This window comes from Scyliorhinus torazame, chromosome 14 (assembly GCF_047496885.1).
Source record: "Scyliorhinus torazame isolate Kashiwa2021f chromosome 14, sScyTor2.1, whole genome shotgun sequence".
Lineage (NCBI taxonomy): Eukaryota > Metazoa > Chordata > Chondrichthyes > Carcharhiniformes > Scyliorhinidae > Scyliorhinus > Scyliorhinus torazame.
Genome location: NC_092720.1, coordinates 43,713,440 through 43,728,687, shown reverse-complemented (window position 1 = coordinate 43,728,687; position 15,248 = coordinate 43,713,440). Strand labels below are relative to the sequence as shown.

General features: G+C 45.6%; 1 protein-coding gene across 26 annotated transcripts in view; it reads right to left on the bottom strand.

Moving 5' to 3' along the window:
• Positions 1-15,248, bottom strand: part of LOC140389677 (disks large homolog 1) — a 486,438-nt gene that overhangs the window by 228,167 nt on the left and 243,023 nt on the right. Inside the window, exon 1 of one of the 26 annotated variants that reach the window (XM_072474045.1) lies at positions 2,253-2,620. The exons of the other annotated variants lie outside the window; for them this stretch is intronic. Within the exon in view, the coding sequence (XP_072330146.1) occupies positions 2,253-2,570 (318 nt within the window). The 5' untranslated portion in view covers positions 2,571-2,620. Of the gene's footprint in view, positions 1-2,252; positions 2,621-15,248 lie in introns of those variants that run through there. 26 annotated transcript variants of the gene reach the window in all.

The window sequence follows — 15,248 nt, the reverse complement described above, 5'->3', positions numbered from 1 at the left end:
AGACTAATAAATAGCCAGCTATATTATAAACCTTCAGGCTTCCTACAAACCTTCTATTCAACATTCAACTCATGTTACAATGGGACGCATTGATGTCAAATTATCTCAGTACTGCAAAGTATACAGGCATGGCTGGTCTCATTTTCTCTTTCAAATTACTTTCTTTTAAAAATCAATGTCACTGATTGAAAAACAAAATCCTATGGTCACATTTGTCCAACTAGCCCCCACCACTTGCTTATCTTCGAGTTTATTTCAAGAATCAGTGACTACTTATTCACTCGTTTGGGAACAAAGAGAGAGAGCGCTGTCTGATTAGGGTCAGAACCACTATTTCTAACCTTGAACACCCTGAACAGACAAAGCACTACCCACAAACCTCCCTCGATGTTTCTGGGGGATCCTGCAGAACTCACTCAGCACAGGTAACCTCAGGAGGGAGCAGCAGAGAGAATCTGTGCAGAACCCACTTCTTGTGGCACTAACTGCCACATTCTGTGCTTAAACATCCCTAAGCTTCTCAGTGCTAGGTAAGTGGATAAGGAGTTGGGGGCGAGTAAGGGGGTAGGACATTGAGTTGGGGGAGTGGAAGAAGAGAGTCAGATTGGGGTGTCAAGGGACAAGTTGGAGGGGGTGGGGGAAACTATTTTATAGTTACCCAAGAGTTACATTAGGAGTTTTCAGTCTGTACGCTGTGTTTAGGGACGTCGGAGGGGTCTTGGAGCGAATTTTGGGGGGTATGCCCAGTCTCCGACGATCCCAAGATCGGAAGACAAGGCCTTTATTTCTCCCCTGGGACATGACAACTTTGCCGAATAACCAGAAAAAACAAAGTATCCAACTAAATATTGAAAAAAAGTGTCCCGTTTCATTAAATCCTTTATAATATTTAAAAGTCGGATATAAAAAAGATCTCCTTGGAGCAAATACTGCGGGTCCCTTGAACTTTAGATACAAGTGCATTACAAAAAGCAACCCAATCCTGAAACCTTTCAAGTCCCTATGCAAAATCAAGCATTGCAACGATGGAGCCAGTACAACTTTAGTTCAGGAGTGATCGACAGAACAGGTTTTGAAACTGGACTACTGAACACTGGGGAAATCAACAACTGAAACCGAACAGGTCCAATGTGGTAAGATTTCTGCCCATCAATCATTTTTCTGCTTTTGTTTACTTACTAATTTTATTTCTGCCTATGGACAAAAATAAAAATGGGTAGATAATGTTTTTACCATAGAATTTACCATAGAATTTACAGTGCAGAAGGAGCCCATTCGGCCCATCGAGTCTGCACCGGCTCTTGGAAAGAGCACCCTACCCAAGGTCAACACCTCCACCCTATCCCCACAACCCAGTAACCCCACCCAACACTAAGGGCAATTTATCATGACCAATCCACCTAACCTGCACATCTTTGGATTGTGGGAGGAAACCGGAGCACCCGGAGGAAACCCACGCACACACGGGGAGGATGTGCAGACTCCGCACAGACAGTGACCCAAGCCGGAATTGAACATGGGACCCTGGAGCTGTGAAGCAATTGTGCTATCCACAATGCTACCGTGCTGCCCTTATTTGGGGCTGCCGTGCTGCCTTACCATGCCTGTTATTTGGCAAATATGAAAATGGTCTTTGCCACATGCCAACATTTGAGAAACACCTCACCGACATGTTACCAGTATACGCACAACTATTTCAAAATTTATCAATGGGTTCAGGTGTTTCTTTACTGAATTCACAATCGGAGGCAATAAAGAAAGAGTACACAGGCCTGTAGGAGGGGAAGGGAAAATCAAAAGGTGACTTAAGCATAGGTGGTCTTTGGTACTTCCTGACATCTAGAAAAAGGACACTGGCAGCAGGTGTGTGTGTGTGTGTGTGTGTGTGTGTGTGTGTGCGTGCGCGCGCATGTATGCAACTGCCCTCTCTGTTGTAGGCAGAGAGCCAGTCAGACAAAGTCAAAGCAAAAAACAACTTTTTCCAAATAATGGAAGTATTAGAATATCAGTGTGATGCAAATTGCACGATGAACGCGTATACTACAAATGAGTAAGTCAAGAGTTCATCATCTCTCCTAGGTATCAGATACCAGACACAAACTGAAGCATGCTCCCATAATTAGAATTGATTCACTCCATTGATCAGGGTGTTTTGCCATAGATGTAATTCCACGGCCTCCACTCCGGTGTACATACAAAACTGGAATGACATTGCCACCGACAATACAGCAAACAGCTCCAAAGACACTAACCTTATCAAAGGAACGGGTCGACCGTGAGCTGTCTGACCACCAGCCGCTGGTTGCTTTCACTTTGGCAGTACTTTTAGTAGGACTTTTCTTAACACTGTCACGTAGGTTTGTAAACTTGCTTCTATGTTTAGTGGAGGACACAGGCAGAGTCGCAGAGGTGTAATACTTGTGTGCAGTCAAGTGCTGCTGCTGAGGCTCCGGATATTGCTGCCTCTGATTCACTTGCAACCTAGGGTTACTTGAAAAATGAACTAATCTCTCCAATTCACAACCTTCTGGCACACATGAGTATTCGTGTTTGTAACAGTAAGTCGTCATTTTGCAGCTCGAGGAGAGAAAAATAAACTACTGTCTGGAAAGAAAAAAAATTCTTCACTTATTGCCAAGTCAGCCTGAAATCAAATAAAAATACTCTTAACGGGGCATTTATCAGAGGATGGCACTGCGAGGAAAAGCAGAGAAGCAGAATCTGATTCTCGCCAGTAGCTCTCTCCAATTAATGAGCACCAATGGGCACTGCACATCACGGCCCTCTTTTTCCAGGCATGAATAATCAATGCACAGCACAGATTTTGTTATGTAGGTGGCAAAGGTCACCGTACATACGTAGTGTCAACACATTTTAACATGCAACTGTCCCACAAGGTGCTTGCACTCATCACTAGCAACCCCCTTTCCCCCAAAAGGAATAAAAGCTCAGAGCTGAAGGTGCTGCAGCTATAGAATCAAGGTTTTAAACATGGCAACGTACTTTACTCCCCTTCAAAAATGAAAATTCCCCAATTATAAACAGCACATTTCCAAGGAAGCCTTGGGATTTGTTAACTAAAGTATTCAACTTTGTCTCACGGACACAGTCTAAAGGAGGGAGAGAAAAAAAAGCATCAAACGAGGTTAGTCCTTTCTGGTCTACATATCTCAATTCTATAGTTAATACCCTTTAGAACCCAATTCATTAAATGATCTAACTACACAATTAAATTCTCCTCTTCGCTGTGCAGTGGTAATATGCCAAATACTGAGAATCACAGACCTTGATCTTGTTTGCCTTGTTTACGAGTTAGATTTAGTGATTTGAAAAGTAACAAGAAAGTAATGAAAGTATTTTGTTCAAATTCTGCGGAGAACATGAAATTGCAGCTCCGAAACAGACACTGGGAGCTATCTCGGTGTGTGCAAATAACGGACAGTCAGTTGGGAACGGCGATTCAGGGATGAATAGAAAGTGACAACAATCCTCACTCATCACCATGGAGCTGCCACAGCTCATTTTCCTTGCTACATAGATGTAATCAGAGGCTAAAGAAGCCACTCTCTAATGCAATATTCATAGCAGTATGAGCCAGGAGGAGGAGAGAATAAACAGCCAGAGAGGTGGTTCAGACTCTGCCAGCAGCTTACAGAATTTTCCAGTATTTCATGACTGATAACAACGACGCACAAACGGAAGCAGATGTGCTGCTGTGGGGGAAACACTAGACTCAAAAATCCATCTATATAATAAGGGCTCAGTTTATTTCTTCGTAATCTGTTATTTAGAGCAAAAGGCTTAAAACTAGTATCCGTCAAAGTAATATTCAGGCCCTAAATGATCCTTTCATTGTCATCACATGATCGCTAGCCACTCTGCATCATCCCCATAATATCGACAGAAAGGTGAATTATTTCTGAAAAGGAAAGGATGGTAAATAAATAACCACAAATTAAGACACCACAGTCTGAACTACTGTCAGATTCTCATTTATCGTAGATTTTTTACAGCGGTTTCACCATTTTTGTCAAGGTTCCCACTGAAAATGAAAGAAGAAAACTGAAATAAATTGAGATTGTGCTCATTGGCTGGGGGGGGGGGGGGGGGCGCTACTGAACTAATAACACGAGAAATCTTACTTATTACAATGAAAAACTGTTAATTCCATCAGTATAGAGTTATAGTTCAATATGCTGCAGCTTGAAAAATAATCTTTGAAAGCCACTGATGTATTTGTCCACAGCCCCAGACCAGCTCGCTGATGTAAAATTGCACAGACCTATAGAAACAGACTGCTTCATTTCAATCACTGGAAGAAAACTGCATAATTGCAAAACTGCATACGTGTGATGTTTGCAATTTGACGCTCGCAAAATAATATGTAGCTACCAGCACAATATCTTTAATAATTAAAACCATTACCTCTGCTCCTGCAAGTTGCTTAACTTGCCTCCTTAAAAACTGCAGCTGTATCGTGATCTCTTTCTCTCCCCTTGCCTTAGTAAAAGAGATGGGTTTATTCTGTATTTGAGCCGGCGGGGGGAGGGACGGGGGGGGACGATTAGGAAGCAAAAACTATTTGATGACTATTTTTCGCCTGCCATCAAGTAGCCAGCTTTCTTTCTCTACCCCCCCCCAGCCCCAATATCTGTATAATTAATAAGCAAAAGTGTTCAAAAGAAAATACATATAATCTGTAATTTGTTTAAAATGCGTCAATAATTTTTATCCCTGGTTGCTTTCAGAAATGTGCTGCAGATTAATTTTATTTTATTATTTTTTTAAAACGCATTTCATTCAAACTTGGATCACAGTAGGTTACAGCAAATAAACACCCCAGGAAACATTCTTCCCAACAATCAACTATACAGTTTGTACAGATTTTTCTCCCTTTTCACCCCCCTCCCCTCCCCATCACCCACCACCCTGCGACAAGCAGCTCCTCAAACACGGTCACAAACATCCCCCAACTTTTCGCGAACTCCCATGCTGAGCCCCTTAACTCATACTTTATCTTCTCCAACCGCAGGAAGTCAGACATGTCACCCAAACATCCTGCTAACCCCAGTGGCGATGCCGACCACCACTCCGGCAAAATTTGTCGCCGTGCAATCAGAGAGGCGAAGGCCAAGACATCGGCCTTCCTCCTCTCCATGAGCTCTGGCTTCTCTGAAACCCCGAATATCGCCACCAAAGGGTCCGGGTCCACTCCCTCTTCCACTACCCTGGCTAAGACCGCGAACACTCCCGCCCAGAATCTTGCCAATTTTTCACAACCCCAAAAACATGTGCGCATGATTCGCTGGCCCCTGCCCACACCTCTCACACTCATCTGCTACCCTCTGAAACAACCCACTCATTCTGGCCCGAGTCGTATGCACCCTGTGCACCACCTTAAACTGTATCAGGCTCATCCTTGCACAAGAGGAGGACCCGTTTACCCTTCGCAGTGACTCACTCCATACTCCCCAATTGATCTCCATTCCCAACTCACTTCCATTTCTCCTTGATCTTCACCACCCACTCGCCTCCCTGCTCCCCCAGCCACTTATACATATCCCCAATTCTTCCCTCCCCTTCCACATCCGGAAGCAGCAGTCGCTCCAGCAGGGTGTATCCCGGCAATCTAGGGAAGCCCTTCAGACCTTTCGTGCAAAGTCCCTAACCTGTAGATACCCGAACTCACTAACCCCTCGGCAGCTCTACCCTCTCTCTTAGCTCCTCCAGACGAGCGAACCCTTCCTCCAAATACAAATCCCTCACCTTGACCAGCCCCACTTCCCTCCACCCCTGTATACACTATCCATCCCCCCCGGCTCAAACCCATGATTCTCGCACAGCGGCGTTAGCACTGATGTCCCTTCCACCCTCAAATGCCGCCTCAGCTGATTCCATATCTTCACCGTGGACTGCACCACTGGGCTCCCTGAATACCTACTCGGAGCCATTGTCAATGCTGCCGTCACCATAGCCCTCAAACTAGACCCCTTACAAGATTCCTTCTCCATCCTAACCCATCCTACCCCTTCTCCTTCCCACCACCGCCGCATCTTGTCCACATTCGCCGCCCCATAATAATGAAGCAAGTTTGGCAACGCCAACCCCCCCTGCTGCCTCTGTAGCAGGGTCCTCCCCACCCTCGGCACCTTCCCCGCCCATACAAAGTCAGAGATGATTGTGTCCACTTTCCGAAAAAAGGCCTTTGGTATAAAGATCGGGGAGCCTGAAAGATAAACAAGAACCTTGACAGAGTATTCATTTTCACCACTTGGACCCTCTCCGCCAATGTTAAGTGCAGTGTATCCCACCTCTTAAAATCCTCCCTGGCCTTCTCCACCAGCTTCGTTAAGTTCCACTTATGGAGCCCCATCCATTCCCTCGCTACCTGAATCCCCAAGTACCTAAACCTATCCCTCGCTATCGTCAATGGCATCCACCCTATATTAGCCCGCTGTGCCAGCTCATTCACCGGGAATACCTTGCTTTCCCCTACATTCAGCTTGTATCCAGAGAACCCTCCAAACCTCCCCAACAGGCCCATAATCCTTCCAATACTCTCCAGCGGATCCAAAACATACAGCAAGAGGTAATCGGCATAGAGCGACACCCGATGCTCCTTCTGTCCCCTCATTATCCCCTGCCGAGCCCGAGAGCCATCGCCAATGGCTCCAAGGCCAGCGCAAACAGCATCGGCGACAGCGGGCACCCCTGCCTCGTAACCCTGTGTAAGTCAAAGCTTCGTGAGCTCATATCATTCGTCCTCACCCTCACGCTTGGCGCCACATACAGCAACCGCACCCATGCCACAAATCTCGGCCCAAACCTTCCCAAAACTTCGAACAAGTACCGCCACTCCACCCGATCAAATGCTTTCTCCGCGTCCATGGACACCACCACCTCCGGTACCAGAGCTCTCGACGGATTCATCACCACATTGAACAACCGTCTTATATTACTCGCGGGCTGCCTGCCCTTCATGAAGCCTGTTTGATCTTCTGCAACCACCCCTGGGACACAATCCTCCATCCTCCCCACCAACTTAGCCAATACTTTCACATCCGTGTTCAATAGTGATATGGGTTTATACGACCCACATTCCACTGGATCCTTCCCTTTTTTGGGGATTAGTGTGACTACTGCCTGCTTCATCATCTCCGGCAACTCCCCCTTCTCCAGTGCTTCATTAAACCCCCCCAACAGATCTGGTGCGAGGTCCGCCGCAAATGTCTTATAAAATTCTGCCGGGTACCCATCCGGCCCAGGTGCCTTCCCCGACTTCATACTCCTGATACTATCCAGCACCTCCCTCAGCCCCAGGGGCTCCTCCAATGCCTGCCTCTTTGCTTCCTACAGCTGGGGAAATTCCAGCTCGTCCAGAAACCACCCCATGTCCCCCTCCTCTCCACCTGGGTCTGCCTCATCAAAGTCCCTGGTAATACTCTCTAAATGCCTAATTTATCTTTCCTGGCTCTGACACCACATCCCCAGCTCCAGTCCGGATCTTCAATATTTCCCTGGATGCAGCCTGCCTCCGCAGCTGGTGCACCAGCATGCAGCTCGCCTTCTCCCCATACTCGTATTGCACCCCTCTTGCCCTACCGCAACCTTTTCCTCCTCGCCAATCCCTCCACAGTGGGCACCCTTTAATATTCCCAGTCCTCCTCCACTATCTCGCTCACTAGACGGTCATATTCCACCCTCCTTTCCTTATTCGCATGAACCGCAAATGAGATAATTTCACCCCGGACCACTGCCTTCAGTGCTTCCCAAAAAATGCCCGCCGACACCTCCCCATTCTGATTGAACGTCACATAATCCCTAATCGCCAACCGCACCTTAACACAAATTCCTCCTTTTGCCAACAACCCTGAGTCAAACCTCCACCCCAGCCTCTGCTCTCCTCCCGTACTGAACCCAATATCCATCCAGTGGGGTGCATGGTCCGACATAACTGTCCCGCATACTCTGCCCCCTCCACCCCAACCAAAATCGCCCGACTCACTATAAAGTAATCAATCCTCGAATACACCTTATAGAGGTGTGAAAAGAGGGAATACTCCCTTCCCCCTGGATTCTGAAAGCGCCATGGATCCACCAAACCCATCCTCTCCATAAACCCCCCCAGCTCCCTTGCCATTCATACCCTACCCATCGACCTGGGGCTCGATCTATCCACCCTTGGCTCCAGGACACAGTTAAAATCTCCTCCCATGATCAACTGGTACGTTGCCAAATCCGGGATTGCTGCCAGCAACCCCATCATAAAACCCACATCATCCCAATTTGGGGCATGCACATTTACCAACACCACCGGTGCCCCTTTCAATACCCCACTCACAATTACATATCTCCCACATGGATCCCTCACCTCCTTCGCACTCATGAATCCCATTTTTGTGCTCATTAAAATCGCCACACCCCCGATTTCAAATCAAACCCAGAGTGAAAAACCTGCCTGACCCATCCCTTCCTTAACCTAACCTGGTCCTTCACGTGGAGGTGTGTCTCCTGCAAAAAGACAATCCCCGCTTTCAAGCTCCTGAGGTGCGCGAACACCCGCGACCTTTTACCCGGCCCATTCAGAGCCCGGACATCCACGTTACCAACCTTACCGGATGCTTGCGCCTCCAATCTCCTCTACTGTCGGTCATCTTCCCCACTTAACTCCTGCGCCTTTAATTCCACTCTGTACCTAGCGCATCCCAGAAGGCCCCTTTCTTCGCCCTTGACCATGTCACCTCTCACCCCCTGCCACATCGCAGAAACCCTCCATCCCTGCTTTTCCCCTTCTTCCCCCCCACACTTCCCCTTTCCCCCCTCCCACCCCTCTTGCCCTTCTCCCCCACCACCTCACTTCCGTTCACCAGCACAACCTGCTAGCGCAGCTGTCCCTGCCCAAAGGCACATCTTAATGACCTCTGCCTCCCCCCTCCTTCTTCTCAGCCTCCTGCTGGCCTTACCCTCCCCACCCAAACAAGGACTTCTCCTGAACTCCAGGTAGCCTTCTCCAAAAGCAAACAAACAGATGCTAAACACAAACAGTCCCATAAAACAGGAGGAGGGATGGGAACATCCATCCCCACATAAACCTTTCACCCGTACAACTCCTAACAATCTCAACATTGAACAGAAACCCCCCACAAAAGAAGGCTAAAGTGCCCCAATCCCTACACCAACTTCCTGACCATTACATAGGGTCAGCACCCCGGTTCCCAAGCATTATCCACTCAGTTCTCCCCTAGTTTATGCTCCTTAATGAAGTCTTCGGCTGCTTCTGCAGTCTCAAAATAATACTCCGGCCTCAGAATAATTTCGCCGGGTAGAGCACCCCAAACCTGATCTGCCCACCTTGGCCTTGTTGAACCCTGCCTGCCGTTTTGCCAACTCGGCTCCGATGTCCTGATAAATCCGGACGTTATTTCCCTCCCAGTCGCAGCTACGCTACTCCCTGGTCCACCGTAGAATTTTCTCTTTCTCCACAAATTTATGGAGTCTCACGATCACCGCCCGCGGTGGGTCCCCAGCTCTCGGTCCACTTCAGATGCCTTATCTAGCATCCCTTAAGTAGCTGGGAACTCCAGGTCAACCCTAGACGGGTGGCAATCAGAGGGAGATGCAGGGAGAATTTATTCTTTCTGCCATGATGCTTTGCTGGTTTCACTGAAACGTTTCTATAGTGTTCATGCAAGATAACGACTCTTGCGACGGTTTTTCTCGCAGGGTCTTCAAGCTCATCCCAGTTTTCCCAATTTTCTATCGGCCAGTGTGTATTCTCATGCTCCTTCAGAGTGATGTTAACCTCAAGCGTGAATTCATGTCCGGCAAGTATGCTGACAACCACCATCTTTAGCTCTGTGACCGTTGCGGTGATGTGCAACCGTAAATCACGTACAAACGAATGCTTGTTCCAATGTAAATCTGACAAGATCAAAATGAAGTCAAAAACCTCACACCTTAGACACCAATTCCATCACCCTGTCCGACAACTGGCTCATTATGAACTCAATGGCGGACAATCGGAGTGACCTGTTCAATTCTGGATTTCAGCTACAACCCCTGCACTGCTGGAAATTCACTGGATCATTAGGGAGCACGACCAGAACACGGCAGCTACAATCTACTCTGCGATATAATACTGCTCTGCCTCATGATCCTGCCACTGTGGATGTACAGCTAAACTGTGACGAGGGCTGCATCAAGGATAATTAAATCCACTGGGTTAACGGAGTAGTTCCCAGTGCAGTCCCTTAGAGTCCTGCCTGCTTTTCATCTCAACACCATCATGCTCTGTGTGAGCACCATCAACCTTCCCCTTCACAAAGACCAGAAAAATTCACCACAAAAGCAATTAAAATCCCACTGGTCGTTCTGGGAAATAACAGCTAATGTTCATAAAACTAGTATCAACCCTATCCAGAAGAACAGAATTGTGGCAACACAAAGAACCAACTGACCTAAGAGCAGAGGTTCCTGGCTTCAATTTCCCTTGAATGGATCCAGCACTCAAGTGAAATCTGCACACAACATGGGCAATGCTTTCAACTGTTCCACAAGTAGGAGATGAGCATGACCAAAGTGTGATTAAGGCTCTCTGTTCAGACCAACTTGTCCAAGAAGCCTGCTGTGGGGCGGGGGCAACCTCAATTTTCTTTCCACGCAGCATCTAACAAGGCCACTGACTGGATAGCTAAACTAGACATCTTATGCAAGAATCTGCCTTCAGATGAAGGTAGTGGCATCATGACTGGCTATTAGTAACTCCATATGGTATCTGCATCAATCATTCTTTGCCACCCCAGTAACTTTCATAAATATTCGTGTCACTTCCAGGCTCAAATACAATAATTTTCTTGATTAGCTACTACTCCACATTACACAAGACCTAATTGAGCAGAATGCTGCCGCCCATATACTATCCCACGGTGCTCAGCTGTCATTCATCTATCCTTACATTGGTTCTCCAATTCCCAGCACATGTAAAATGCATGTGATCTAATTACTCCAGAAATCTAAGATTCAAGGCTAGATATTCCTCGAGCACAGAGGTGTGGTATCTGCCAGTTCACTTGGCGCTTTCTGAATAACTGTGCTATTTGAAGTTATTTATGTTTCAAGACTTTCCGTTTATTGTTGTTGGGCGTGTCTTTCTGCTCACCTCATCACCCTGTTCAGGCAAAATTGCAGCTCATAAATTAGACAACTCCATAATTACCTCTCCTTTATTATACTTTTCGGAACAACATACGATTTGGTTGATTTTTAAAAATCAAATAGAGTTTTAGGTGCCACTCATAGCACGCCGTGCAAACTTATTGGTTGTACTTAAATTTAGTAACTTCGGACCCACGAGCACAAACATTAACTGTGCTGTCCAGCTTAGAAACAGGAATTTTGCTTTATTCCGTCTTCCTATTCCAATTACAGTGTCTAATCCAATAGGAGCCACTGAGTCAGGGTCACCCTCAGAAAACCTTACTCTCGCCAAAATGTCCAACTTCCCAGCAGTTGTGACTTAGTAGACAAGACAATATACTTCGCTGCAGTTTACACTGCAATGTCTTTTGCATGCCATCTTTTTGTTTTGGAATGATGAGAACTAAGCAATGCAATCGTGTTCTCAATCACGCCAACACTGATTGGTCAGCTTCATTTCATGACATTGATTTTTCACTTCCTGGTCAATAGTGTTTTGCAGAGAAATAGAAAACAAATTTTTAATGCTACCGTTTTATAAACAAATTAGAAACTTAATTGGCACTCCACACCCGCTCAATCAGGTGCTTGGCATTTTCCAGCACATTATAATTTGGCACACAGCCAGTACTTAATGAAAGGAAGTCTTATTAAATTAGAAGAGAAAAACAGCTGATTCCAATTGGATCAGAGCACAATATATTTCAATGCTCACAGTCCTATGCATTTTACTAATGCCAATCCCTGCCAATGGCAATTTAAACAGCACTAGAGGATATAAAAACGTCACAACAAATCCGTGTTTTCTCCCTGTGGAAAAATATTTGGCCCTCCTGACACTCCAGTTGATTCAGAATGAGACCATGAGTACACACGGGACTTGCAAGCTGCATAGTGAGCTCACATCTTACCACTTTAATAGGGCTGAACCCAGTCACCAAAACCATCTACCTCCACCTCCGTAACATTGTCCATCTTTGCCCCACCTCAGGTCATGTGTTTCTGAAACCCCAACACCCCTTGCAGGCTATAATTCCAATACTCTCTGAGCTCACCTCATCCAATACTCTCCGCCCATATTTGTTTTCACCAAGTCCGATTCACCCTTATTCTATCTGCTCACTGACCAATATTCGCTTTCAGTCCAGGCACAATTTTTTGAGAATTCTCAATCTGGTTTTCAAATCATTCCACTGCCCTTCCCATCTCTAACCACTCCCAACCCTGGAATCCTTTTAAGATCTCTGCCCTCCACCAATTTTGGCCTCAGACATTCCTGATTTTCATCGCTCCACGAGTGGTGGCCATGCCTTCAGTTGCCTAGACCTCATCTGGAATTCCTTTCCTAAACCTATTTTCTTCTCTACCTCTATTCCCTCCTTAATCCTTAAAACTTATCTTTTTGACTAAGATTTTGATCACCTGCTCTATATTACTGCCGTCGGCGGTTCAGCATCAAATGTTTTTTGATAAGGCTCTTGAGAAACATCCTGGGCTATTTCACTAGGTTAAAGGTGTGACATTATGTTTTCATTGTTAGAAAGACAGGAAACTATTATTACTTGTAGATTTGATCATCCTAAACCAGGTTTAAGTACATAATTCCATACAACTACAATGCTCTTAGATAAAAAATGCTTTGAACAAGATAAAATTGAGCACAGGTACCATTACAGGATTCAGCTAATACATTTGATCCCAAGACTGAAGCCCATCAGCTCGCGGATTGGTGCGATTGTAGATCTATACCTGACCAAAAACAATGTGCTACATAATATCTGATACCTAGTGGGATCTACTGAAAAGTACACACATGTACATCGAAAAGTGTGTGTTCGGCTTGATTTTAATGGGTCTCATAACCAAACAGCCTAATAATGCCCATACTACTCATTCTTCCCACGTAGTCTAAAGGTTAGGAGAATTGGCAATGCCAAACTACCCCTTTGTATCCGTTCGGTTACAGGCTGTGGGGATAGGGCATGGGCGTGGGCCGAGGTAGAATGCTCTCTTGGAGGGTTGGTGCAGACTCAATGGGCCGAATAGCCTCCTTCTGCGCTGAGGATTCTTTGGATTCCAGGCTCAACTGAAAATTTCCACTAGGCAAAATGGCTTCAATCATCTATGAAATTGCACTACATCATAAGTTAGTATCTTCAGGTAATGAACATTTACGCAAAGGTTCTGTGATTCCACAGAAGCGTATGGCACAGAAAGAGACCACAAAGCCTTTCAAACAAGGGCTGCGAAGGATCCTAACCAAGCTTACGGAGTCCCCAATCGAGTCCCTCATGGGCACGGGTCCACAGCACAAAACAATTCATAGTCCCATACAAATTAGAAATCTAACTCAGAAGAGGATTGCCAGTTTCATCATCTTTCACATCAGATGTGCTTATAATCTACGGTAAACACATATTGCAAATTGTGAGAATTTGACGCTCTCACATATAACACCTATGTTGGATGTGATCATTGGGTTCGAGAAGCATCAACATTCCAATATAATGTATTGCAAAGTATTAGCAGCAGAAAAACAGGCCTCAGCCCAATTGATCCATGTTGGTGTTTTTGTTCCACATGAACCTCCTCCTATCCACATTTAAAAATGAAATCAAAGTTACTTAAAAGCTCTCTGTCTGCCCATGATTACAGACAGAAACTCAATCTCATTGATTCAATTCGATTCAATTCATGGGTCACAGGAGCAATTTTGTTTTACTGGAATATATTAGAGGATCTCTGTGGTAACCTTATGTGGTACAAGTCCAATTGCATTGAATGGCTGAACCTCCCATTAACTATTTTTTAAAAAATCAAACACCACATTTCCTAAACGTGGACTAGTTTGTGTCCTGGAACAAATGGTTCAAATATTCCATAACGTGGAAACCAGAAATAGATACGAAGCATTAACACAACCAGAAAATACTGAAAGTGCCCTAGAGAACAGAGCAGACAACATTTCAGGTGATTGCTCAATGGCTGAAGTGTTCATCTTCTGTGCTCTCTCCACAGATGCCGACAAACCTGCTGAGTATTTCCAACATTTACTCTGCATGTTTCAGATTTCAGCATTCAGTTTGACTACAGAATATATTGTCAAATACGATATCTTCTTTGCTAAGAAAATACATCATTCATACTTTGAAAACGTTCATACATCTTTACGATGCAAGTTGAATGTTTACTCTAGCCATGCTGAATATTTAAAGAGCAGCTGGTGAAGTGAGTGATATTTTGGTATACACAGACCTGGCTACACATGTACCAAAACTATGCATGCAATGCCCAGCCTAAAAAGTACTTTTACTCATGCAGTCTTGTCTTTAAAAAATTGAAAAAAGTGATAGAAGTGGCTGAGGAATAGGACGTTACAGATTAAGAATTTGGCTCAATTGGCGGTACTTTTGCCTCATGTTGAGAACACAATCCAAGGCGAATGGTCAAGTGCTTAAAAGTGTTTATGCAGGAACGGATGCTTTGTCAGAGGTGCTGTCTCACTGTTTGGGCGAAGGGAAATAATTTCATAGCAACCCTCAAAGAGAAAGAGCTCCCTCAGTGTCCAGGACAACATATTATTCCTCAACCAACACTATCAAACTAAAATACAAACATGAAAAGCTGGAAACACACAGGTGCTGTCAGATCTGCTAAGCAACAGCACAGTGATTACCACTGCGGCCTCATAGCGCTAAGGGCCGGTTAGATTCCAGCCTTGGGCAACTGTGTGGAGCTTACAAGTTCTCCCCATGTCTGCGTGGATTTCCTCTGGGTGCTCCAGTTTCCTCCCACAGTCCAAAGATGTGCAGGTTAGGTGGATTCATAGACTTTACAGTGCAGAAGGAGGCCATTCAGCCCATCGAGTCTGCACCGGCTCTTGGAAAGCGCACCCTACCCAAGGTCAACACCTCCACCCTATCCCCATAACCCAGTAACCCCACCCAACACAAAGGGTGGGGTTACTGGGCCAAAGGATTGGCCATGTTAAATTGCCCCTTAGTATTCAGGAATGTGCAGGTTAGATTATGGGATAGGGTGGGGTGGATGGG